General features: G+C 48.5%; 1 protein-coding gene across 1 annotated transcript in view; it reads left to right on the top strand.

The window, feature by feature from the left end:
- The window catches only part of CD81 (CD81 molecule), a 33,824-nt gene extending 6,944 nt beyond the window's left edge, over positions 1 to 26,880 (top strand). Inside the window, exons 2-8 of the mRNA XM_038138126.1 lie at positions 3,381 to 3,495; positions 15,157 to 15,254; positions 18,079 to 18,153; positions 20,803 to 20,910; positions 21,479 to 21,574; positions 21,908 to 21,997; positions 22,690 to 26,880. Of these exons, the coding sequence (XP_037994054.1) occupies positions 3,381 to 3,495; positions 15,157 to 15,254; positions 18,079 to 18,153; positions 20,803 to 20,910; positions 21,479 to 21,574; positions 21,908 to 21,997; positions 22,690 to 22,752 (645 nt within the window). The 3' untranslated portion in view covers positions 22,753 to 26,880. The remainder of the gene's footprint in view (positions 1 to 3,380; positions 3,496 to 15,156; positions 15,255 to 18,078; positions 18,154 to 20,802; positions 20,911 to 21,478; positions 21,575 to 21,907; positions 21,998 to 22,689) is intronic.
- Positions 26,881 to 27,086: the final 206 nt, after the last annotated feature.

The following is a 27,086-nucleotide window of genomic DNA, read 5'->3' as shown; positions in this document are numbered from 1 at the left end:
TCCCCCCCACCCCATGTCAACCAGGAACAGCATTCCTGAAGAAGCAAGCCTTGGGCAGGCAGGATCCAGCTGGAAAAGTCTAGCTGTCTGTGGAAGAAGCAATAAATCTCTGGAAGCTGGAAAATAGCAGTAAAGAGGAAATGTCGGCGCCTGCAGCACCACCTCTGCTGTGCCGGGAAGCTGCTCGGGGCGTGAGCTCTGGGGCCAGCCCCGTCCTGGGGAGCACCACTGATGTGCCTTCCATGAGTGCCAGTGGGGCTGGCAGCAGAGCAGCAGGCTGGGGAGCTCAGCTTTGGAAAGCAGCTCAAAGTCCGGCACACTGCTGGCGTTGCTGAAGTTGCAGCTTTTAGATTATTGCAGTCCTCAAAAATTTAAATGGAGAGCTGTGCTGGGCACTCAGACCATATCATGACAGGTGATGGCTCCAGCCTCTGCAACACTGCTGTCTGACCAGCTGGGAACAGAAGGATCAGTGAGATAACCTGTGTGAGATTACAGATATCCATCCACAGCAGAAAAAAACAGTGATATGTATGAGGATGTGCAGCCTAGAGCGTGACACTGCCATCAGTGGTTGGAGCTCTTCTCGTGTTGGCAAACAGCAGTTGTAGGATGGAAGGGAGGGAAAACATCAAGCTTTTATCTGGAATAAGTTGTTCTTTTAAAAATGAGATTATCCCAAGCAAGGTACAGTGGAAGGCAGAGTTACTGTGGCAGGCTGACAATGTTTTCTCCCTCTTGTTTTCTTTGCTTTGGGAAGAAAGAGCCTTAATTCCGTTTTGGGCTTCTTGGTGGTGGGAGGATGTATGGTTCTTATGGAAAAAGTTACTCATTGTAGCCCCAACACTGTTTTCATTAGTAAGTGAATGTCATTTTCTCTTAAGAAATACAGCTGCTATTGGATTAAAGCTTCCATTCAGAGGTCTTCCATGCTCTGTTAAAAATGCAAACGGAGTCAGGCAGTGCGGGACGGGTGTATGATGTTCCTGGGGCGCATTCAGGATGAAACCAGGAACATCTGGAGTTGGTTCAGCTGGCTGTCTCAGGCAGACCTCACTGCTGGGGTGGGTTTGATGCATTAGAAGAGGCTCCATCCCTCTAGCTGGTGTTCCCCAATGACTGAAAATATCTAGAAGACCATTTGCAGCCTGCTTTTGGTTCTATCAGGCATTTTAAGGGAGATTTGGTTGGAAAGGAGCTGCTGGTGTCATCACAACCCCTCCATGGGTGGCAGGGTGTGCTGGGGTGGCACTGCTGAGTGTGGAGAGCAGCATGTCGGGGCAGAGCAATGTGTCCTTGCAGGGAAAAAACCAAAACCAAAAAGGCTACAGCCTTTTTTCTTTACCTCTTCCAGCCAGAGAAATCCAAACCTTCCTTGGGATGTCTTCTCTCCTAGCAGCTACCAAGAGAGCTTACTTTGAGTGGCATGGATTAATAAGGGGGCATATTCTTTTTTCTGAGGGTAAAAACACAAACTTTGTTATGCCCTCAGACAAGGACCGAGCCACGCCAGGCTGGATTTGGGTAACTTTGTGCAAAGCCATAACCTGCCTTATTTGGAGCTGGGCTTGAGCACAGACTGGCTTTCGTGACTTTTCTCCATAGCCAGTGTTTGGAGAACCTCAGGCTGGCCTCAGTGCAGGAGGGATGAGGGACTGTGCCAGCAGGGAAGTTGCATTAGTTGTTATGGGAGAAGTGTTAAAAGCCTATTACTTTGGCAGACTGGGGAAAAGCAAAGATTTCCTTTCCTCTCTAGGAGCTGGTGGGGATTTTCTCCCTCTGATAGTGGAAAAGCCCCAAGAGCAGTTTGCCCTTTGAGTTTGGAAATGGTGTGGGTTTGCCCCAGCTTCAGTGGCATATCTGGAAAAATCTTGTGGCTGGGATTTATAGAAATGAGCAAGGAGGAAACCACCAGGTGAGCTCCCAAGGGGAAAAGCCAGGCTCCCATTGACAGCCTGTCTTGCAAGTCCCAGTCCTCCTCTGTTCCTTGTTGTGCTTGCACAACTGGAGATTTTCCATCTTTCCTGAAAAAGCCCTTTTTTTCCCTATTTTTTTCCTTTTTTTTTTTTTGTTTTGTTTTGGTTTTTTTTTTTTTTTTTTTTGTTTTGTTTTGTTTTGTTTTGTTTTGTTTAATGTGACTTTCATGGTGTCTATCATGCCTCTAGCTGACCTGATTCAGACTCTTTTAGAGGCAGCATGTTTCCACTTCTATACTCTTTGGTAGTTTTCTTCCCTTTTTTAAGGTGAATGGCTTCAAGGATTTAGGGCGCTCAAAATTAAATTGGCATTTGAACAGGTGATTTCAGCATTTCACAGCAGCGATATTGCAATTCTTAAGGGTTTGGGTTGTTTTCCCGATGTTTGTATTTTTTCCCTTCTTGGTTGTATTTTTAAATGGAAGGAGGCTGTCACAGAGGACACAGTGAGTCCTGCTGGAAAAGCTCTCCCTCGAGTTCCTCTCTGTGACACCCTCCCTGCTGTAGTGTCCCATATCCTCTCCCACCTTCCACGGCCATTCCCAGCCCCTCCCTGAAAGAGAAAACAGTGAGGAAGTCAGTCACAGAACTTCCCATTGTTTGTGCATAAATATCCCCGGGGCTGAGTTGATGTCCCATGTGCAGAACGTCTCCTCCCACATCTGGAGTGTGTTTTTGTCCTTGCCCTGGTCAGTCCTGCGTGTCGCTGTGCACATGTGGGTGTGGGCACGCTGCTCTTCTGCTCTTTCACAGCATGGGCAAGGCAGCAGTCTTGGCCTGGAGGCCCCCAAAAATGGTGTGGTGGTGCTTTGGCCTGACCCCAGGCCTTGCTCCACTTCAATTCCTGTGTTAGGACATTGAGGAAAGCTCTGTGTGCCTGGGGAGCACTAGGTGTGTTCAACTGGAAGCATGACCCTGGGTGGGAAGTAGTGTGTGTGCAAAACTTAGGGGCAGAGGGGGAAAATGGCAGCTCCCCCACTTTCAGTGTATACCTCACAGAGAAATGAAATGGGGTGGTGATAACAGCCCAGTTATCAACTGGGGCTGTTTGTAACTTCTGTTGAAAAGCTCTCCTAAAAACCTTAGTGGCACATCTCCTGCTTGCTTCCATTGAAAATATTAATAAAGCATAATAAAATACCTCTTGGGAAAGAAATCTCCTGCAGGAATGGGAAAGGGCTTTGCACATCTCCAGAATGAGGGGGCCTTCTCATAAGGCAAGGAAGATCATACGGGTCGTGATCCATGGGGCACAAAGCACGTTGCAGGGGTGATGGTTAGAAAGGATGTTCTTGTATATTTGTGGGAAGATGGAAAGTGAAGCTCCTGGCTGGAAACTGCCAGTCTGGGTCTGATATGGCTGGAGCAGTGGATAACCCTTGCCTCCCTCTGTTTTCTCCCCAGCTGGCAGGAGGCATCATCCTGGGAGTGGCCCTGTGGCTCCGCCATGACTCGCAGACAACGAATATCCTGTACCTGCAGCTGGGGGACAAGCAGGCCCCCAACACCTTCTACGTTGGTGAGTAGCTCTGGGGGTGCTGCTGTTGCTGCATGGCTGTGTGCCCCAGGGTAGGCTGCGGTGTACCCAAAAGCAGGCCAGAAAGCTCCAGGTGAGCAACAAGGAGGTCACAATAAAAATACCTCCCGCTGCCCTTGTACTCTCCAAAATATCCCCTGCTGTGCCAGCCAGAGCCTTTGATAAACGTTGGCTGTGGCCCAAGCGCGGAGTCCAAATCCACATCAGCTAAAAATGCAAGAGGACGTGTTGCGGTGTCGTGGGTTTTCTCCAGAGCACGTTTGGGAAGAGGGGGGACTTCTTGGAAGCGTGTCTTGTTTCCTGTCCAAAGGGACGTAAAAGTAGCAGAGCGGCTGGCAGTGGAAGCGAAGCTCGGTGAGAGTGTGACTCATGTTCTCCAGGAGGGGCAGGTGGAGCCTCTGTGCACTACAGCTAAGCTGAGCATGAGTTTTGTTAATTTGACAACGTGCTGGAAGCTGAAACCCCCTGGTTTTCCCCTGTTCTCCAATGATCCCTCACGGACTGGGGGGAGAGGCTTGCAGGAGGGGCTGGCTGCCAGTCAGGAGCTGGCTTGGAGCACAAGCTGACAGGGCTGGGAACATCGTCTGATCCCATGTCCTGTTCTCACCTGTAGCTAAAATTACTTTCTGGAAAGGGTTTTCCTTCGCATTTCCCTGCTTGCCCGTGGAACAGCATGCCTGAGCCCTCTCCCTGGCTGTCCCTGGTTACAGAAGATGCTCCTGCTGTAAATAGCTGTGGGTTTTTCTTGCTGTCTCTCTTCTCCTGCCTCACACACAGAGCTCTATTTGCAGCATTTCCCCTTTGTAGATCTCATCTTTAAAAACAGAAAAGGGCGCTCACAAGGAGTTAAACTCTCTCCTTTCAAGGAACCAGTCCAAGCATCTCCTCCTTTTGGGGGGCTAACAACAGATATCTTCCCAGATAACACTTTCCCCCAAATCTGGGGGACCTGGAGCTTGCTGCAGAGTCCTTTCCTCTTGCCCGTTGAGCATCTTTTACTCATCCACCCTTATTTTGTCTGTGTCCTCAGCTTTTGCTGTTTAGAAGGCATTGGGGAAGGACTGTGGGTCCCACCACCCCAGTGACTTTCCAACACCCGTGAGCAGCCCATGATTTGAGGCTGGCTGTCTTTTTAAAGTTATATTCAGCAACAGATTGGCCTGGATTCCTTCTGGCAGCTGTAATTTCCATGCAGTAATAACAGCAGAGCATTTCTTTCTGTTGCTGCCTTTCCCAGCCAGACCTCTGGAGTCTGAAGACTGGGATTTCTTTTTGCTTCCCCCCCACCCCTGCTCCCCCCCCCCCCCCCCCCCCCCCATTTTTCCTCTCTTACAACTGATACTCCCTCCTTTTTCTTCTCTGGCATGCAGTATACACATGCACACAATGTTCCAGCTTTCGGGAACGGGAACCTCTTTGGGCTTGGCCTCCAGAGCTCTGTTGTTTTTTTTTTTTTCCTTTGCAAATACCACTTTTTGGTGTCTGGCACAGGGCGCTGGTCCCGGGATTTGTCAGGAGGCTTTTAAAGGCCAGCCAGGCTTTGCTGCAGGACAGGGGGAAGCAATAAACACTGTCAAAGGAGGAACGCTTCCATCATAGGGTGTGTACTGAGCGAGAAGGGAAGTAGGAAAGCAGGGATTTGGTGTCTCCTGGTTTCTTTGTGTGTCCTTTCCCCTACCCCAAAGCTGGAGCTGTTTGTTAAAGGCTGTTTCCCCAGGGTGTCTGTGTATTATGGGAGAGGAACAATAATGGATTTGAGAGCAGCAAGCTGCAGGAAACAGCAAAGTTGCAGAGTACCAGGCATGGTACTTCAGGCTGCAGAAGGAGCAGGATAGGAGCAGTCCTTGCCCTCAGCTCCCAGACCAGAACATCACAGCAGCCACCCCTGCAGCCCCCAGGGCACGGGCAGCTGTTCCCTGCTGGCCTTTCCAGCTCCAGGGAAGGTGCTCCTGCGGGCTGGGGTTTCCCACAAGCGCCACCCCCCCTCCCCAGCAGCTTGGCACTGCCTGCACAAGTTGTCCTGTGGGCTGGCCTGGGAGGTTGTTAAATGGGCCCTTGTTCATGGGCTTTTCCTCAGCAAGGCATGCAAACCATCTGATCCCCTAACCACTTGTTGCAGTCTTGGCTTTTGACACTTCCATTTTGGCTCTGGAGCCAGTGCTCCAGCAAATGTGTTAACTGCTTCAGCACTGTAAAGTCCAAGCAGTACCAGGGATGGGGATAGCTGGAGCACCTTCGTTCCATGCTTTCCTAACTATAGAGGAAAATAGTTGTTCTTCATCTGAACTTGGCTTATGGTCTGATAGGCATTTATTTGCTTTATTTGAAGTTCAGTAATCAAAATCCTTCTTGCTCTTGGATAACACTGTGTCTGGAATGCTTTGTCTGTCTGGAGGCTGGGAAGATGTTGGTCACGAGGCCAAAAACATCCTTCAAGATAGCTAGAGGCATTGATAAGTTGCTAACAACTGGCTTTCCACTTCTCAGATATTTACCATAAAGTACCATTGAAAAAAACCCAAACAAATAACAAAACTGTGATTCAGGGTGTTATGAGAGCCCGTAGAAGGCTGAGCTGGTCTCTCTCTGCAGATACCAGTTGGAACAGTTCTGATCTCTCCACAATAAATTAGTGCTGTGGTGTCACTGCTTTTAAGAGCACCCGGGGATCTTGAAAAAGCAAGTGACCCTGGACTTACTACTTTTGCCCTTTCTTGGTGGAATGACAGTGGGATGAAAAAGCCAGGTTCCCCACCCTTCAAAGATTTGGTTATGTGGTGCCTGGAGATGGCTACTGTGGATGAAATGCTTTGAGGAGGGCAGGAACAAAATCCTCAGCTCTTGTTTGCCTTAAATCCACACCCCAGGATTTCACACTTGCCCCTTGCTGGGCTGCCTGTGTGCTGGAGCATCGCTGGGTGCTGTCCCTGCCGCTGCCCTTCCTGTGCTCTCCCCAGAGCTGCCCGGCAAGGAACGGAGCACAGCAGCCGGATGGTCTCAGCTTCGCTCTCTCCTGCCAGATCCAAAATAGGAAATGTGCCTCCAGCTGCTCACAGCAAGTGACAGGGCAGCACGACCTGTGGCTCTAATTAGCTCGGCCCTGGGAGCGGGGCCAGCCAGGATGGAGAGTGCAGATGCCTCCTGAGCTGGGGTGCCGTTTTCCACGTAGTTTTTGGGGTGAGGGAGGAGTTTGCTTTGCCAGTGTCTAGGTTTTGTGTGTTTTATTGGTAAATCCTCTGCTGGGCAGTGTCTTCTCCCTGGAGCATGGTGGCACAGAGGAGGAGTGTGAGGTTTTGGACAGGCATACAGTGGTGGGGTAAACTTGGCCACCGAGGCTGCTGCCACTGCTGCCTCTCCCTGTCATCCTGGTGGGTGTCACTGTCCCAGCAGAAAGACGAAAGGGTTTTTTTGTGCAGGAGTTCCCTAGGTAATGTTTATCCACCTCCAATCCAGTCAGGCAGCAAAGCCGGAGGGAGGCAGGTGGGGGGACAGCTGAGGGCAGTGATGGCTTGGGGCTAGGGTGGTGAATGTGCCTGTGAGTGCTGCTGAGGTGTGGAAGTCTGTGTTCCCATCGGCTAATGGGAACATAGACTTCCTTAGGAGGTGAATCAGACTGTCTTCACCATCCTCCTCAGAACAAATACATCCCAGGATAATGATTTCTGCCCTGGAAACAAGTTCAAACTGCTTTTCATGCAGACTGGCCTAGAATAAATGGGCCAGAAAGCACAGGGAGGCTTTGAAGTCTTCCTTACAAATGAGTTACATATCTGAGTTGAACTGCAGCTGCTCGCAGGCTTTCATGGGTGTCTTCAGGATTTTGGAAGACCTATTATGAGATTTTGCTGGGCTGCCTTGGATGAGAAGCAGTGATTTCTGGGAGGTTTTCATTGCAGCAGGGGCTCAGCAGAACTTGTTGTGTGTTGCAAAGGTTCTAGAGGCCAGCAGTGCTACAATGGCTGTGGATCCACCATGAGCAATGAGAAGGTCTTGGTTTCTGTTCTGTTCCATCCTTGTCCCCACCCCTCTGGAAATGTTAGGCATCTTCTAGAGATGGTGCCAACTTCCATACATTGTGGGGTTAGACTCAACAGCACATCTTTTGCTGGACTTGTTGTGAAAGACTAGAGAAGAGCCTGAGGCTCCTGGTCTGTAGGTTCTGTAACAAACACCAGTCGAAAACCATCTTCAGTCTTGGCATGAGGCACTGCAGGGATCCCTGTGCATACACAGAGCTGGTCCAGGACTGGTTTCCTCTCCCACCCATTTGTCAAGGCCCCCTGTGTTGGAGATTTTCCACCAGACACGAGCTGTGGTCAGGTTTGCATGCTTGGCAGTGGAAACCAAGGTTTGCATTTGGCCTTGAACCACACCGAGCAAAATGGATTATTTGAAAAATAATGTATGTGGACTTTTAAAAATAGAAGTACATGCATTTTTCTGTCTTGGAAATAAACTTACTTACAGTTAAGGACAACAATTTAATTATTTAGTCCCTTAAAGGGGAAAAAACCAAAAGCTGAGTTTTATTTGTTCTGGATTTTTTTCTAATCACTTTCAGATCAACTCCTTCAATAATACTGGAATTATTTTTAAAATAGTAGTTTTAAGGCAAAACACTTTTGTTGTGCTTTCCTTTCTGGCTTAAACCATGTATCTGACAGTACAGGGGATTTTTTTTTGTATTCTTATCACAGAATTCAGTTTCTATTAAGAAAGCAACATGTTATTTCATTGCATTTCCATTTAATTGTAATTCATTCTACCTTGGTCATGACCAACCCCTGTGCTTCATTTACTCTGCAGACTAAAACTGGTTATGTCTTTAAAAATACATGGGTTCCATCAGGTTAATTTGGGTTCAGATCTCTCCGACTACAACTAATGTAGTTGTTCTTTTCCTTTGTCCCTTCCCATTGCCTTTGCTGCCCTGGACCTGTGCCAGAGGTGGCTCCTTGCTCTTCAAAGCTGTTTAAACCTGTAGCTTGGACAGTTTTCCTTAGAAAACCTGCACTGTGTTTGAAGCATGCAAAACCTACTAGGAACCCTCCAGTGGGATTTGTGCTTTTTTTTGTGGGTGAGATCCCAGGGCACATAGAAATGCCCAGAAGTGCTGTAGGCTGGAGCACCAGAGGATGGGCCAGTATATTCCAGCTTGGCTCACCTGTGCTGTGCCACCATTGTCCATCCCAGTCCTGGAGATGTGCCATGGACTTCCTCACAGCTTTTGCAGGTGTGCTGAATTTATAAAACTTTAATCTCCTTCCAGTGTTTCCTGGGTAGGCAAAGGAGAAGAAATCTGACTGTGGCATCTGTGTGGAGTGGATTTGGGTACAAGTGTGTGCACATGAGGACGTTCTTTGGGGCTTTCCCCACCACCCCTTTGTGTTTCTGACAGAGGAGTGCTTGTGGCTTCTTCTTGCCTTGTTCTTGCAGATGAGGGAAGCATGTCCAGGTTTTCCCCTCCCTGCAAGCGCTCTCCATGCTTTGTGACCCTGTTGCTCCATCTGGAAGTGATTAGCAGCTACAGAGCAGCAATGTTTTCCTTGGGAAAGGGGGTGGGGAGGAATGGAGGGGCTTCCTACTTGTCATCTTCAGCAAACCCTCTCTTTTTCCAGCCTCCCTCTCTCTCACTGCACTTTGAAGAAAGCACTGCCAGCTCTGCTGGGCCAATTCCACCAGGCAACTGGACAGAAATGTCTGGGAGACCCTACTTTACTGGCTGGCTCACACAACCATTTTTTTTCCTGCCCCAATCCTGCAGGGAAAGTCCCTGGAGGGACTTTCCACTCTCTGCCTGAATCTTGCTCCCAAGCAGCCAGGAGGAACCTCATGTTCATTTCTTTGGCTACTGGGAAGGGTATTCTTCCACAATGGGCGGTGTGGGGTGGGAGGGAGTCTCCCTGCCATTGTCTAATGGTTCCACCCTTCCCTGCAGCAGCAGTGGTAATAAGCCCAGTGAAGTTCAGCGTCTCCAGGCCAGGAGCAACAGCAGGGTGGCACTGAAGCCTCCCTCCTTTCCTCAGAGGCTTGTAAAACTCTTGGATGTGCAGAGTCACCCTGAAGCAGCCGGTTGGGAGAATAAACATCTCTCTTTTGTCTATTCTCAGCCCCTTTTTAAAGCCCATCCCATGGGAAGGGCAGGCACAGCTTAGAGAGCTGCCTGGCCTTCCCAGGAAGCATGGTTTCATGCTGGGGCAGGGGGGGGATTTCTCATTTGATTTCTTTTTTGTCTTTTTGAAATACTGCCATGGTGACCTGAAGGCAGTGGCTGGCTTCCATTTAGCCAAATGAGTTAAGGATGCTGGGAAAGGATTGAAATGAGGGGAGAAGTAGGGTGCTGTCCAGGAATGCCCATGCCTGGAGCTGCACAGCATCTTTGATGGCCATGGTGGGGCATGGGAGGAGAGTTAGCCAGGCCTGGCCTGCTCCCTGCTTGTTTTAGAGGGACACGCTGGTGCTTGTTCCTTCTTTATTTGTTTTTTCATCGTGTCCTTTTTTTAAAGTCTGTTTATTTCTTCCTGTTTTCTTTATTTCTCAGCAGGGACAGGACATGGGTTTTGCAACCCTGCAGGCACCAGCTATGCTGCTTTAATGCCAAAGCAAGTACTGACACTGAATACTGCCTTTTTTGCTCCCTTCCCTGCTCCCAGAGCTGAGCATCATGCTTCCTTCCTGGCCTGCAGGTAGAGGACCCTCCATGGAGGCATCATCTGCTTGAGCTGGGAGCTAAGTTGGCCTCTTGGCTCCTTTTTTTTTCCTCTTTCCCACCTAGCATCAAACCAAGAGAAGTGCTCAATTACTACCAGTTTCCTGTCTCTGATGTCTGGTGGCTTTCCTAAGGCTTTCCAAGATCCCTGCAGCCTAAAGCAGTGCCTGCCCTGGTTCTGTTGGGGAAAGAGGGATGGTGTTTGCTCCACTGCTGCTGCTTTTTCTGATCATCGTGTCCCCATCATGATGCTTTTGAGGGAGGAGATCATGTCATGGTTCCTGTGCTCCTGCTTTGAATTCAGATGAGGAGGCGAAGCTGAGAGTGTTGGTCTCTCTCCTAAAGCTTTCTGCTTGAAGGCTCAATCTCAAAAGGAGATTGAGGAGTCCAGGCAGTATTGACACCACTCCTCTGACTTCTCCAACTCTTCAGATACAGGTCCTGAGGCTCACAGCTTGATTTGGTGTGGGGCTGGTTATGTGTGTCAGTTGTAGCAAACTTTATTGCTGCTGCCTTATCAGAGAACTGTGCCATAGGGTTAGGAGTCACAGTGTAGTGCTGCTCAAGGATGTGGAGGTGCCTTGGTACCATGAACACCTGTACATGATTGCTGTACCTGCGGCTGCAGCTCCAGCTGTTCTTTTGTACTGCAGCTGAGGGAGAGGGCAGCAGGGCTGTAGGCACTGCAGAGTGCAGTTTATACCTCTCTCATTTTACTTTTTGTTTACAGCAGACAGCGCTGCTTGTTGTAAAACCCCAGAGAAAGCTGCAGTAAAAATGAGCTGGGAAGTGGCATGTGAAAGGCAGATGGAGCCTTGCTCGTGCCAAATTGTGCCAGTTTGGGTGGAGCCCTGAAGGAGCAAATAACCATGTTAGTCAAGAGTTCCTCACCCAGGAGAGGATTTAGGGGTTGACCAGTCTCTGATGCTTACACAGAGGAGGGGGAGGCTTATGAGGAGTCTCCTCTGACTTTGAGGAGGATAATGTGCCATTCCAGGATGGGATGACAGGTGCCTTGCTCACAGACGCGGAGCCCAAAACCACAGCAGGCGTCATCGTCCCTGTGTGCCAGGAATGAAAGCTAAGATGTGTCAGGCTGCTTTCTGGGAAAAGGGCTTGGTCGTTCCAGTCTGCACCGTGATTGCTGTGAAATAGTCCCCCAGCTGCCTGGCACCCAGTCTGAAAGTGGAGACCCCCCTCCCCACCAGCCCCATTCCTTGAGGGGAAGGATGGGTGTGGGAAAACAAACACCATTCAAAGCATGTGGTTGGGCACTTGGATTGCCTTCCTTTGCTTTCCCAGCCTTCAGCATGGCATCTCTGTGGTGAAACACCGCTGGCATTCCTCGTTGCACATGCTATTTTTGCAGTAAATACTTTGTGCTTGTTTTTAAATAAACTCCAGCGCAGAGTCCTGCTCTGCTGCCTCCCGGGAGAGGCTGTCGTGTTCTGGCCCTCGGTAACAAAAGGCGACTCCATAACAGCCACTTGTTTGTGCCTGGGAATGAAGCTGGCCTTTATTCCAAAAACTTTCCAGGGTTTTTTTTGTGGTTTGCCGAGCTCAGGCCAGTCCCTGCTGCCCTCTCCCCTGCCTGGCTGCGCGTTGCCGCTGCTCCCACCGCCCCGGTCGCATCCGCTGGGCTCCGGTCAGGAAGCTGCACGTGGTGCACATCTTCTTCCCTCCCCTCCTTTCCTTCTTGCTGTTTCCTCACTTGATAGCAGTGCTGGCTCTGATGAGGAGCTGGTGAAGTGAGAGCAGGGAGAGAAGTGAGAAGCCAGGATGTCACTTGACAGTCCAAGGTCTGCACAGCCAGCCTGGGGTGGGAGTTCAGCAGGTCAGGATTGGTTTTGTTTTTCTGAAGCTGCCAGAAATCCCAGCAAGAAGCAAGTACAGAGGTCACTAGAAAACTTCGTTAAAACAGCAAATGTCTGTGTTTCCTCTTAGTCTCCTCCATCAGTTGAAGGTCTCACTGGGCTTTCATTTCCTAGTTTTCAGAGTGAAACCTTCCTAGCCACCAAGTGGGTCCTGTGTTTTCCTGATGATCTCAGTATAAGAAAAACATCTTTTACAGTGAGAGCAATCATTTACTGGAAAAATCTTCCCAGGGACACCATACAGTCCCTATCACTGGAGCTTTTCAGGATCTAATTGGGCAGAGTTCTGCATAGTCTCTCCTAAGGTTCCCAGTCTCACAGAAGGCTAGACCAGGTGATCATTTGAGGTCCCTTCAGTCTAGGCTGCCCTGTGACTGTTATCTCCTGGCAATATTTGTTAAGCCCAGAGGGTGCCTTTAGTGTTTACTTTGAAAAAAAATTGGAACTAAACTTTCTGTCTGTGGTGACCTGGTTGCTGGGGTCCCAGCATCGTGCTGCTTGGTCTTCAAATGTGCTGCATCTGCTTGTTACCCATATACTGGAGTGGTTAGCATGAATAGTGCCTAGTCAGATGTGGAAATGACTTGCCCCTAGCACAGCTTTGTCTTCTCTCTATTGTCCTAATGGGAGAAGAAGTCAGAAACTGCTGCACTCAGGGATGAGGGAAGTTAATTTTCTGACTTGTGATGAAGACTCATCAGTTGAACTGCCCAGTGCTTAAAACAGAAAAATCTGCCATAGTTTGGATTGAAAACCCAAGCCAGCAGCTTCGCTGGTACAAGCTGGAGTGGTGAGTGCTGGTTCTTGGACATTAGCAGCTTCTGGTGACAGTGAGCAGACCGTTTTTGGGACACCACTGCTGGTATGTTGTTCTTCGTGAGACAGCAGTTATGCAGTGTCTGACAGCCTCCATCAGTCTCTCTGGGGCTTGGCAGGTGTCCAGCAGCCCGCCTTCTTTGTGCAGGGTTTATTAATGCCTTCCCACCACCTCCAAGCCCTTTGGGGCCCCTCTGTCCTGCACACAGCCCTGTTTGCCATGCTGTCTCCCTGCCCAGCTGCTCCAGCTGCTCCACCTCATGCTATCTCCAGCCATTGGGACAAAACCACTTCCTTCCCCTTCAGGCAGGCCTAGAGAACTTCATCTGCTGGCCTGTCCTTTCCAAGGAACTCTCCAGGAGGTTTCTTTTGCTTGTTTTTCCTTTCTTTGCACACCTTCACCTAAGGAGATGTCTCATCCCCGCTCGGGGAGCTTTTTTGCCTGTTGGCTTCCCATGGCTCCTGGGCGCTGCCGGAACCCCTTCAGAGCGCCTCAGGAGGCGCAGCTCGCGCCTCCGGCCCCGCTGCTGACGGTGTTGCCGCAAGGATGTCGGTGTCTCCGGCCACAGCTCCCGTCAGGTTTTGTGAAGAGGGGCTTCCTGCGGGGTCAGCATGCTCCATTGTGGCACTTCCCCTGCAGCTGGCTTCCTCCCTCCTGCGGTGCCTAAAAATAGAGAGAGCGCGGTGCTGCTGAGAAACACCGGAGAGTCCCAGTGCCGGGGCCGCTGGGGCGGCGTTTCCGTCGCCGCCACTGGCCAAGCCAGCCCTTGCTGCGGCGCTCGTGCTGTTGGCGTGCTGGTGGGTTTTGTTTCAAAGAGGGAAGAGGCGGGAGCCAAAGTCCAGCCTTTCCCAAGTTTGAAGGATGTGTAAGGGAATGTTAAACAAGTGGAGACCGTTATTGCGTATCTGGTGTTTTAGAGAAGGGTTTTGACTTCACGCCGCTCTCAGTGCGTGGCCTTTAGACTTTGCTCTTTAATTATCAGAAGATTGTTTAAAAGCTACGGAGATAAGAAAAACCTTAAACATCACAAGCATGTACAAGTAGTTTTAATCTTGAGCTCTGTTTATATGTTAGGGCTGTTCCTAAAGGAGAGCTGACAGTCTGATTAATAACTATTAAACATTTAAAACATTTTCACTTAGAGCAGAAGAAAACATTTCATTGAAGGTTTGTGTTTCCCAACCACTAGTAAGATTCACTGTGTTGCTGTTACCTCTGGGATGTCCCATGTTCTTTCATCCTCATCATGATTCTTTTTTTTCTTCACTGTCCATTAGAAATAGTGACTGCAGTCTTACCTGATTTGTAAATTTTTGCATGCATCAAATTGCTTTTCAATGGGAAATAAGATTCACTTAGAGATTAGTAGAACCACAATACTTGAGAGTATTAGTTAACCAAAAATGCACTAAACATAAGGGATACACCAGCAAAAAGCTGTGTCAAATTTAACTGAGCTGGTAGTGTTTGGCTGAATAATCACTATGGCTTCACCAGTCTCGTGGTTGGTGAGACCATGGTGATTACTCATGGAAGCAGACTTGAGCCTTGAGATAAGCTCTTGTTTCCTGAATGAATAAACTTTTATTCCTCTGTTTTCTGAACCACTCCCAATGTCTCACTCCAAGCTTTGAACTAGTTATGGTGCAAGTTGCCTGCGCAAATTCAATAAGTTAAAGTAAAAAATGTTGTATTCTCTGTGGAAGAATCTATAACAAAAAAAAAATCACCAGATTTTAAGTGAGATGCTTAAGCAGTACTTTCCCCTTGGTTTTGTGGTTCATCTGCCTTTAAAATGTTAGCCAGATAAATATTTGTATGATGTTTTATATAAATAAACCATGTGCCTTACTGTTTATTTTACAAGATATGTTAACTAATAATTTCCATCTCTGCTTAAATATTTAAAACACTGTGCCAGGGTAACTCCATGCTACAGCTGTGAGGATCTGTAGAGCTCTTGTCATGGCTCCTACAGCCTCTGCCTAGTGCTACTCTCAGCGTTTCCTCTCATTTTGGAGTTGATGGAGTTATTAAAGCTCCAGTGTTGGCAGCTTCAAACACTTTGAGACCCAACGCATGTACATTGTGTTCTGCTATGTCTGCTGCCATCACACCTCCTGAGCCTTAATTCTGCACACCCATAATTATCCACCCCAGGAGCCAGAATGTCCAGCCGGGCGTGAGGGTGCTGCTGGACAGAGCTGTGCAGTAACGTGTCTGCCTCTCACTTTGCCTTGCAGGAATCTACATCCTGATCGCAGTCGGGGCTGTCATGATGTTCGTGGGATTCCTGGGATGCTACGGTGCTATTCAGGAGTCTCAGTGTCTTCTGGGAACGGTAGGAGACACAAAGCTTTGGAAGTCACTTGGCACCCTGATTTCCCTGCTGGATGGCGCGTGGCTGTGCTTCCCTTTCCTTCCCAACGAGCGGGGCTGGGAGGATGTGTGAGCACAAAGGTGGGAGCTAGGTGACCTTTGCAAGGAGCAAGGCAGTGCTGCGTGGCTGAGGGCGTCACTGCCCAGCCTGTGGAGCTCTGGCTGAGCTGCAGTGTCCTGCCTGTGCCTGGCTGCAGGGCAGAAGGGGTGAGATCAGCAGGATTCTTAGAGAATCTTTCTCTGCTACATGTGAGCCCCCACCTTGCAGTTATCCCTTCATGGTCAGGCTGTCTTACCAAGCACCCACTAAACCCTCTTTCTTACCTTACAGCATCCCCTCTCACTCTGTTACAAGGCTGCCTGTAGCAATTCTAGTTCTTTTAAGGAATCATCTACTATTTTTATCTGTTTGGACAAGCAAACAGCAAAGACTTTCCATAATTTCTTAGTGAGAACATCTAGGTATATCCTGGAAAATCCATTACTGAAGTGCTACAGGCGTCCTTGATGTGAGGCAGCAGCTCAGGATTCCTGGCACAGGATGAGCTTAATTGGATAAACTGTAGCAACACCAAAAGCCTTTACCTTGGGAGCAAAGGAGACCCATTTATTTAAAGCAAGTTCTCACATGTGGTTCAGTTTAAACTTGATGCATAAAAAAAAAAACTGGAAGGGTAAAACTTTTTTTTTTTTTTTAATTCAAATGACTTTCCAGCACTTGGCTTTATTGGGCTGGAGGGTTCTTGGTAGTGGTGTAGCAATTAATGGGTGTGGGTTCAGCTGGAACAGAAAGAAATGGAGCTGCTTTGCCTCACTCTTGCAGATGACTTCACCTCTGGTTGCTGCTGATTCCCAATAATAAGGGGATGCTTTTCCCCAGTGTTGATAAAGCGCTTCTGAACGTAGTGGATGGGAGCTCCAGTAGGAGTTTGCAGGCATTGTCCCGGCTGCTGGGAATACAAGGAGCCTGCACACAAATCTGACAGGGGTTGTTGGAGCACAGTTTGGCAGCTTTGGTTTTTTTATTTTGTTTTGTTAATGCAAGTGATTTCAGACCCTGAACTACCTCTCACTCCCCTCTGAAGCTAGAGGATTAGAAGGTACCCGAGGTCCGACAGGGAAACCGGCTGCTCTGGCTGAAATTAGCAGCTCTAGCTGCTGTGCCCTGCCCGTGTTTGCTCACACCTTGGCTTGCCAAGAAAAGTCTGGAGATGCCTCATGAGGATGCTTTCTGCTGGCCAAGGCTCCCACTGTGTTCCAAGGACATTTCCAGGCAGTGTCCTTGGGGTGTTTTAGGGAAGCAGCCCTGCTCCCCTTTCTTCCACCTAGCTGAGGGAGTGACTTTGGGCTTACTGCAAAAGGGAGAAGTACCAGGAAGCTCCATGCTATTAAAATCCTGTGCCAAAGGTAGCATGGAAGGTGAGCAGCAAGACCTAAGGAAGACAGGAAGGAGCCATTTGGCATGGAGCAGGCTCTGCTCCCTGGAAAGGGGCTGGGACATTGCCAGCTGCCTGGCCAGGACCACCACTATGTTCCCATAGCATCAAGCTGCATCTCCTGGTGTTCTGGAGCTGGCTTACAGAAGAACTGAATCTGCTGGAAGTTGTCCCTCCACATCTGGGATAAATGAGCCATCCTTCACTGAAGGGGAACCTCTGCAGGAGTGAGCCCTAGTGCTTAACCAGACTTACAGTGGCATTGCACCCACAGTTCAGGGCGGTGTGAGTCCTTGGGGGGGATGTGGGACCTAGTCTTTTGAAGATGTTCCTACAAAATTAGGAATAGCTAGATGTTCACGTAGGAGTTGATTGTTCAGGAACCGGACAAGGATGTTGGAAGTCCTTTCCTGCTGTCAGGTTAATAGTCTTGTTTCCATTTTGCTGATAACCCTTTGCTTTTGCATGTGAGAGCCAGGTCATAGCTCCTGTTTCGTCTGTTGTTGGAGAAAATGTGCTGAATGTGTTTTGAACAGAGTCTGCTCAGGAGCCAGGGGCTGTTTTCCCACGCTATACTGTAATTTTGTCTGTCCTTGACTGCATTCACGTCTTTTGCTTCTTGACTTCTCCCACTTGGGGGCTTTTCCTAGGAAGAAGTCACTGAGTGATGTTGTCACAGAGGTGATGTTGGCTGCATATGGAGCATGCCTCTCTGTGCCTCCTCATGTGACCCTGATGTATGAGTTTACAGCTTCCCGTTCCCAGTCCAACAGACCAACCATCACAATGTGTTCCCGGGATCTGAACAAAAAGGGAGGATGGCAGGGAGGAATGCTGGAATTGCACAAACAGGGTGGGACTGTGGGAAAACGTCAGTGTTAGTATTTATGCAAAAAACTGCAGTAGCCTTGCAGGGCTGTGGATGCCAGAGAGCTGGCCATAAATCACACCCTGACATCCCCAGCTCCTCAGCAGCTGAAATGTGCTTTTAACCCTGCTGTGGCAATTCCAGTCCTCAGAGCATTTGTGGCAGAGCAGCAATCTTCTCTGGATGGTCCTGCAGGTGCATGAAGCGGGACTATGTATCTTGTGCTACACAGGGCATCTTCATCCCTGCCAGTCCCTTTGTGGGAAAGGTTTTGTTAATCCCTGCTCAACAATCTGGACATGGGGTGGCATGTGATGAGTTAAGGAGAATGTGTTTGGGCTCAGAACATGTATGAGAGAGAAAATGGTTTGAAGTCAGATGACACCTTGCTCTGATTTGTCAGTGGAAGTGGTGCTCTACACCTCTCCCCACCTAATTGCTGCAGATATGTTAAGGATCCCTCTCTTGATTTGTCTTTGCAGTTCTTCACTTGCCTGGTGATCCTGTTTGCCTGCGAAGTTGCGGCTGGAATTTGGGGTTTTGTCAACAAAGACCAAGTAAGACTCTGAAACCTGTGTTTGTGGGACTGGGAGGCTGGGGCAGAACTGCAGCAGATCCCAGCATGAGCTGTTCTGCTCGCACACTGCTCCCAGACTGGGTAACAGGGGCTTGGATTAGCAGTGTGACCTGGGCTGGCCACCTCACTCCTCTTGGCCGGGCTGATGAACTTTAAATGCGAGCACTTGATGGTAGCAGCTGCCCTTAGGGTATGTAGTGCCATGTCTGGAATAAAAATAGCCTGTCTCGCTTGGGTCCCCTCTGTGCTGCCACGCTGTCAGTCACGGGGGGTGGATTGGTGCATGAAGTTGTGAAGGAAAGCCATCTGCACGTCTTCGGTGCCAGGGAACGAGGAGGAACCCAGGCGGGTGGTGCCAAAGGGCGGGAATGCCGGTCAGGGAGAGCCTGCATTAACGGGATTGCTTGGTGCTTCCTGCTCTTCCCCAGTGTCATATAACCTGCTTCAGGCCATTTGTCTGCCAGCACTGGGATTGCTGTGATCCCTGTGCTGTGCACACACGAGGGGTCCAAATCCTGTGTCTGTCCGTGCTAGGCACCCTCCTAGGGACTGCTCAGATAAGGTTTCCTGGCTGGAGGAGGTGAACTGAAGGGTAGAACTGGAAACTGCAGTTTTTCCCCTTCTGCTTCTGCTCACCTTCCCTTCACTATGGTCACATGTGCTCACACACACAGGTTTGGTCTCAAAATGCAGAAGTGCCTGTGTGTGGGAACTGTGGCTGTGCTGCAGCAAGCAGCAACCTGGGTGCTGATCACTGGGGCCTCAGGGGTTTGGAGGAGAGGAGGGGACTGTTTGTGCTCAAAGCCAAGGTTAGACTCTCTGGCAGGGTAGGAAATGTGTTTACTTTCCTAAGAGACTTTAGCCAGCTGTGTAAGTAGGTGCTGGCCTGCTTGGCTTTCTCATGCATGTGAGCAATGGCTCACAGGCTCCTCGTGAATGGGAACACCCTTGCAGTCATTCAGGGGAGAGCACACTTCACTGGAATAAACTCTTCTGTGGCTAAACATTATTATGCAGGCACAGTGCTGTTTCCTAGCAACTTTAGTGAACTAATTAACCTCTGCAGAGGGGCTGTGACTCCTGCAGATGTTAGTTTGTGAATCCTGAAGAGTCCAAGATGTGCAACTGCAACCGACAGCAAAAAAAAGTGAAGGCTGAGTAAGGAGGGACTCCACGGCTGTTGTGTCCCATCCTGGGGAGAAGGAGCTTGGCCACTAGAGCATGAAGCTGAGAAATGTAGGATTTCCCAATACAGAAGTGATGACCTCAGCCCACGAAATTAATTTTGCAGTTTAAAATGAAGGGTGGCAGTCTGTTGGCATCAGCCAGTTTTGCAGCCTTGATGATGAATGGGCTGTTTTGAAATCCTTGCTCCCAAGGCAGGCTTGCTTCTCCCTGCCTTGGATGGGAGCAGTGCAGGCTGAGAGGGAAGCACTGAATCACCCCAGCCAGCCAGAGATGCTTCCAGAAGGGACACTTTTTTTCAAAGCTGAAGGCAGTCTCTCCCTTAGCTTGCCTTCTTGGAGATTCTGTAAATTCAGAATGGGGAGGCAATAAATAGGATTTTAAATTTTTTTTTTTATTTTTATGTACCAGAATGAAATGGTTTGGTTGGAGAATATCATCCTCCAAAGCAAGCTTTTTTGAGTAGTGATGAAAGAGTTCTGGGATAATTGATTGAAATCATGCATCATCTTACTGCAGTTTCTTTTTTCGTATGCTAATCCAGCCTGTGCTGCCAAGAGCAGATGTTCCAGAAAGCATTTTCCCTTTCTTGCTGTTATGTTTTTCTTTTGCTTCTCTTGCATGGCCTTCTTTCACCTCTCTCTCTCAATTATTGAAAGGTGTTAGAGGAGAAGTCACAAGGCCAGTTCCCTAAAAGTTAGGAGATTTCTGCACTGTGGAGTAGGCTCTCATGGGTGGCTGCAGTTCACCAGCCAGGTGGCAGGGTTAGAGTCTGGATAAGGTGTCTCACATAACCACTTACAGGACAGCAGTGTCTGTAGGGACCCAGCCAGGGTTTTAAATCCATCTAAATGCACCTAAGCTTCCTGACCCAAATGAGCTGTCTCACCAGGCTTTGGTGTGCAGTCTCTCCCAAATTCCTGCCATCCCCTCCGAGCCACTCAGTAAGCTGAGGTGCCTGTATTTACAGACAGCCTTGCCTGTGCACCCCACCTCCTCCTGACTTTTCCAGCATGTCCAGCCTCTGCAGCCTCAGTGGGAAATGTGCTGCCTGCCTGCTTTGTCTATGTGTGGTTCAAAATGAGCCGTTTCTGCCTTCCTGAACCCAGCAGCACATCCATGTGGGCTGAAGGCTATCTCAACTTCTGGCTTACCCTCCAGGCCTTGGCTGTCTTCATTTCCTAGTGGAGCCCCTGGATAGTGTTGTCTGAAATCTGCTGGCTGGTGGATGGAGTTCTTCATATTTGTGACAGCTGGAGCCCTATGAAAGACATGCCTGTTTTCATGTGCAAACAAATGGAGTCCAAATCCATTCAAAAACTGCTCATCTTACTCCAAGTGCTATTAGAGGGAACCTGTTCTTCAGGCACATCTGCTGGATAGGTTTTATCCTCCTCCTCCTCCTCCTCTGGCTGAAAAGGAGTTTTTCCTGTGTCTTTCCTAGATAGCCAAAGACGTGAAGCAGTTCTACGATCAAGCGCTTCAACAAGCGCTCATGGGAGAATCAGATGCAAGCAACGCCAAAGCTGTAGTGAAGACCTTCCATGAAACGGTAAGGTGGTGGTGGTTGTGCTGGAGAATTAATAATGGAGGTCAGGAAAATGGGTGGGAAAAGAAGAGTATAAAGTGCAGATAGGTGCAGGCCTTAGCCTATCCAGCTTGTTGTTGTTATGTTTTAAGAAGCAGAGTTGTGCTCTCTTCAGTATTCTCTCCGTCACACGGTGCTGGGAAGTCTGGACCAAACTTTGATTAAGTTACCTTTCATTTACTTCAGCCCTCCTGATTTAAGTAAAATTCAATGGAAGAATGTAGCTCTGAGGAATTAATCCTGATACTTGGTCCATTCAGCAAGAAACAAAATCCCTGGAGAGAATTTGGTTTACTCTCCTCCAGCAGATCTATGCCAGATCTGTTTGGGACTATTGTAGGAAGCAGCTGCATTGCATGGAAAGGAAAAGTCAGTTTGGTGACTTATTCCCCACCCTTGTTTCCCCCTCCAAGATGCCTCCTCAATCTTGGGTGACTTCAAGAAGGTGTAATGGTGGGGAGAGCATTGCATAAATGTTTGCTGTCTGCTAATGTTGGCTTTCCATTGTTTCTTTTTTCCTCTCTCCATGTAGCTGGACTGCTGTGGTTCTGATATTATAACGTCGACTTTCACTCCTGTGTGGAGGGATGACCTCTGCCGAAAGGACTCCATGAAAAGCTTTTTTGAGGTAGGCACAGCTGCTCTTCAGACAGCACAGCTGCTTCAGGAAACCTTTGCTGCCAAGGAAATTGGGGGATTTATTGGGAAATAGATAAAGGGTAGACATTTCATTTATCTGGAGATGGTGTAGAATGATGCTAAAGGGTCCCATTTGGTTCTTCCTTTGCTGATCCTGCTTGAGGGGACTGACAGGTGCAGAGGGGTGAAGTCTGGTTGGAAGTCCTGGGGCCAGGACCTGGGGCCATAAGTGGGACCAGGGGGAAGCTGACCTGCCTTTTTTGGTGCTGGGGGTGGCTGTTGGGAAAGCAGGCTGACTGACTGGAGTGCTTCTCTGCCTCAGAACACCAACTGTCACAAAAAAATTGATGAGCTCTTCTCCGGGAAGCTCTACCTGATCGGTATCGCTGCTGTCGTGGTTGCTGTGATCATGGTAAGTGTGACAGCCTGGTGGGACAGGGAAAAGCCACCTCAGGGGCACCTGGTCCTCTTGCAGCTGAGCTGGATCTGTCCCTCTCCTCTGGATGCCCCTGGAACTCCTCATGCAGCACAAGCCTTGAGCACCACAGAGCTCTGGAACATGGCAAGACCAAGGGCTTCATCGTCCCTCCAGGGAGTCAGGGTGTTAGGGGAGGCACCTGGCAAGCTCAGTAGAGCAGGAGCACCTGCAAACCCAGCCAAAAAGGCAGAGCACCAATGAAACCTCCTTCAAAACCACTTGTTCTGCAGGCTGCCATGTTTTGTTGCTGGGGTCTGCAGTGGGAAGGGATTTGCTTGCTTTGCTCCATTGGGTTTGCTCCCTCGTGAGGGCTGGGTGCTGTGGGGGTGTAACCTGGCATCTGTGCAAAGGCTGAGCTGTAGTGCTGGAGGGATTTCAAGGCATTTGCTGTGTAGCTGGCAGCCAAAAAGCTTGTCAGGTACCACCACTGCTGCCAGTGAGAGATGGGAGGACAGCGCCTTATCTCAAATTGGCCAACTCCGTATGAAAACAGCAACAAAGGCATTGCATCCATGCCCTTACCTCTGGCATGACAGTGTTAATGTGTAGTAAGGGACTTTGGGATGGGGGGAGCCCTTGCATAGTACTGGTTGTTGCCTCATGGGTGCCCCTGTGTCTCTCAACAGATCTTTGAGATGATCCTGAGCATGGTGTTGTGCTGTGGCATAAGGAACAGCTCCGTCTACTGAGCCGTGAGAGCCGGGCAGGGGAAGGGGGGATCAGGGCGGACGGCGCTAGAGGGGACCCCAAGTGCCACCGAGTGACCAGGAGACATTTCAACAACAGACAAAGAAAATTATGTATATAAATGCTTCCAATATTACCATACAGTACTTATCATTTTTATTTTGAAGTACTTTTTTTTTTTTTTTAATAAATAAAACTTTCCCGTATCTTTGTGGCTGAGTTAGTTACACATCAGTTTTGTGTGATGGGAAAGCTGCTGTAGCAGGAGATCAAGTCCTTCCTCCTCCTTCCCCACCCCCAGTAACTCAGAAGTAACATTGGTGGAAGATGTGCGGAGGAGAAGGGTGCAGCCTGGTCTCAGAAAACTTTGCCTTGGTTTTACCAATTTTTTTAATTGGATGCTGAAGCAGAATTCAGTATTTCTGTTAATTTGTACTCATCTTTTCCAACCACTACCCCAGCTCCCTGGTGTTTCCAAGCTGTCCATAGGGATGCCTTGGCTGACTGTCCAAAGCCTGGGAGAAAGGAGGGGAAAGGATGCAGCCTCCATTGCTTGGGTGCAATGTATCCCAGGAGAAACACAGGCATTGTTCCCCTCCAGCCTCTTTCCATTGGTAGGTCAGTCCTTAACACAAGTCATGCTGAAACTTTTTTACTCTCTAATGAGTAAAAATGTTTTTTTGGTTTTGTGATTTTTTTTTCCTTGGGGCTATAATTCTATAAATTGGCTCAGTTGCATTGATTCATTGCAATAAAAGGTCAGTGGCTGGGGAAGAATTTTAGTCCCAGTTTTTCAAATATAACAAAGTGAAAATTAAATTACTTTTTTAATGTCCTTCAGTGTTTCATTATAGACATATGTTTCAAGGAGAATCTAGTTCTAAACCTAAGTTTCCACTGTTAAGCTAATGCTCACATAGAAATAATACTGGAAAAAGAAGAAAACATAAAAAAAGTTCTTGGCTATAGAAATCCTGCTTTTATGTACTGCAGGATGATGTTTGGGTGTTCCCAACTATATGTGTACATGCTTAAAATTTCATCTTTGCATCACTCTCTTGTTCAGTGAAATTATTCTTAATTATAGCATATTGTCACACACTGTAATATTGCTGAGAAATTGTCATAATCTGATTATGAAAGAAAGGTTATTTTTAAGACCTTCCAGTTATATTAACAGCAGATCAGCTTATAAAATCAAGGTAATTTAGCATGTTAGATGGCACCAGTTGAAACACATTCTTGTGATCTGGTAACTTTGGTTATCACTTTGATGTCTGTGGCTTCTTTTATATGCCACTCTGTCACCATGTAGATAGAGGGGGGAGAGTGACCCGGGAGCTATGTAATAAATCAGAGTGTCACTAAAAAGATGATCTATATGTATAGTTCTATAGATATATATTTTTAAGCAAAGCCTTTTCCTTAGCCGTACGGGCACTTGAGCTGGAAATTATAGCATCTCAGCTCTTTTGCCACCTTGAAGCAGGTAAGGGGAGGAGTTTAAATTAGTGATCGCTTTCCCCACTTCAGGAGTATTTCTGTTTCCTAAAGTTTTTCTCCCCCTTTGTCACAACAGAGAGCTTCAGATCTGATAGGGAGGGAGGCCTGTGATCATCAGTCATTTTCAAACTAGTACCTTGTCCACTGCACGTGGCTGTCATGGCTGTTACCATTACAGGATTGAAAATTCCTGCACTGGGGCAAATTGATCCATTCAGATGTTTTTCTTCCCTTCTACTCCCCCCTTTCCTCTTCCTGCCTTTTAGTATATAGGGCCTTTAAAAAGTATATAGGTAAATATATATAGATATATATATATATCTCAAGTTGTGCTGGGTAAAGAGGAGGAAGTGCTTCAACAGATCTTCATATTGAGGGGTTGGACAAGAAAAGATTCAGCCTTAGAAATAGCCTTAAAGCAACACTGCCCTGAATGTCCATGTTGTGCACATTGAGAATGAGATGAGGTTTTGCAGTAGGTAACCCCTTCCCCTGCTCCCCAGCGTAGCTCCTTCAGGTCATCTACTCTGTTATGTGGCCATATGTATATGCAACATCCAAGCATGTGTGTTTACATCTATATGCATCAGGATTGTCAGCATACAGAATGGATGTGTAACTTGCCACCTTTTTTGTTGACTGTTGGTAAATGTGTATAAATATGCCATTAAGCATTTCAATTCTGTTTTCTTTTCCTTATACCGTATTTTTGATATTGTTCAGTATTCAGTTGATGCTGTGTACATAGCTGGATCTCTGTTTGAAGACAGACTGGCTCTCGATGCAGGTCAGATGTGTCCTCAGACATTGTACTTTAAGGGTTTGAGTTGTCCCAGGCAGAAGCAATTGGGAGAAAGTGGTACTTGGAGAGGGAATTTGAGAGCTGTGAGAGGAGGATGAGCAGGAAGTTTGCTCAGACTGTGTCCCACAGGGGGTACAATTCACTCTCTGGATCATTTCAGAGGTTGCTTGCCTTTGTGGAGAGTTCCAGAGGCAGCTTCCTGGGCCATCTCCTGTTTCTGTGGCTCCTGCAGGAAAGATGGTCAAGGAGGGGAACAGCTAGAGAAGGGTCGTGTGAGCAGGGACAGAAGGATGCTTGCAGAGAGGACAATGCTTTCTTTAGTTACCAGCTGAGTCCCCACACTTGATGGAATGGTCCTCAGCTGGAGGAGTCAGTCCTGGGAGAACAGGGACAGAGAGGAACCGTCATGCTTAAGAACAATGAAGTCGTTGAGAAACCCTCTCTGAAAAAAACTACCCACTTGGGTCTCCTGTGAAGCTGGACCTGAGTTAACACAAACTAGAAAGGGAGCTGTGAAGGGCTGAGGGGACTCGTCCCATTGCAAGCCCTCAGGATCCAAAAGCCACGGGGCTCTTCTGCCAGGTGGCCAGTCCCAAAGCTGGCTGAGGTGACTGGGCAGGACCCCTGCTCTGCCCCAGTGCCTCTCCTGCGTACCTGTGCCTTTGTGTGTGCAACATGGCACCCTGTACTGCTCCTCTCCGCAGCCCCAGGGCAGAAAAGCATGGAATTGCAGGCTGTAGATACAAACCCCTCCCTCTCCATGGAAGCATCCCTCCTGGAGCTAGTGGCAGCTGAGAAAATGGCTGTGAGCTGAGGTGGGGATGAGGAATGTCAACTGTCCAGGTCTGAGTTCAAAGACTGCATCGAAAGGTCAAACAGAGCCGCTGACAGCTTAACTGAATGCTTGGGATTTTTTCATACTGTGGAGCATGCCACAAAGCAGTGTGTTTAACTTCTTTCTGCCTTTTTTTTTTAAAGAAATGAAACAAAATCAATTTAATAAACATTTCTCATAGTGTGCATAGTGTGATGAACTGCTGCAATTTTACAACCAGTTAACCTTAACACCAGGATGCTTTGTGAACCAGGCTTTGACAGCATGGGATTTTACAGCCTCTGGGAGGGGGGCCTGCAGGCAGGCTGAGTATGCAAATGGACTGGTGCTGAGGGAAGGCAGAAAGGTTCCTTGCCTGAAGGAACCTTTCCTTCCTCCCCAAGGCAAGGGGGGCACCGCTGTAGGGGAGCTAATGTGGTTTGCAAAAAGAGTGACTGTGCTGAAATTCGGCACGGGGTGGAGGGGGGGCATGGTGGCAGTCCTGCACGCACTTGAGGGGCTCCTCCTAAAGTGACCAGAAATGGCCCAAAATGCCCTGTGCTGCCATCTGGATGGGGACTGGGCTGGTCTGCTTTCTGTGGATGGTCTGGTAATGCCACTGCTGCTGCTCCCACCTGCCCCTCCGCACCAGCAGGGGAAAGCCTGGCTGAGAGCGAGGTGGGCTGTGATCCCTCAGCTGCCTGCCTTCCTCTGCCCTGTCCTGGACTTTGCACTGTGTTTGAAGCAGGAATGTCCTGCAGCGGCTGCCAGCCATCGCCCGTGCTGGTACAGAGAGGGAGGGGGTGCCGGGCAAGGGAGGGCATGGAGAGAATACAGCGTTGAGCTGCTGCAAAGAAAGGCAAGCCCTGCTCCCAGCGGCTGTGCCTGTGCTGCAAGATCATGCTCATCTGTTGTTCTTTCACTTGTTTACCTGAATGTTAATGGAGTCAGACATAATGACTTCTGAAAAGAAAAAAAACCAACCTGATATTTAAAAACAATAAAAAAAAAGCAATTCTCCCTTGTTAGTGGATTTTTCATGTTGTGTTGTCAGATCTTGTTTCCTTCCATTGCGTACTGATTTCTGCCACATCTTCCAAGGGAACAGGCATGTCTCATTCTTGTATTCAAGCAAAATTTGGGCTGCAGGGAAGACCGTCCTCAGCTGACCCTCTAGGTGGTTTCCCATGAATGTGATGCTCTTTGCTTCATGCCTT

Source organism: Motacilla alba, chromosome 5 (assembly GCF_015832195.1).
Source record: "Motacilla alba alba isolate MOTALB_02 chromosome 5, Motacilla_alba_V1.0_pri, whole genome shotgun sequence".
In the NCBI taxonomy this organism is placed as follows: domain Eukaryota; kingdom Metazoa; phylum Chordata; class Aves; order Passeriformes; family Motacillidae; genus Motacilla; species Motacilla alba.
The sequence above is the reverse complement of the archived record's forward strand: the minus strand, read 5'-3'. Positions and strand labels throughout refer to the sequence as shown.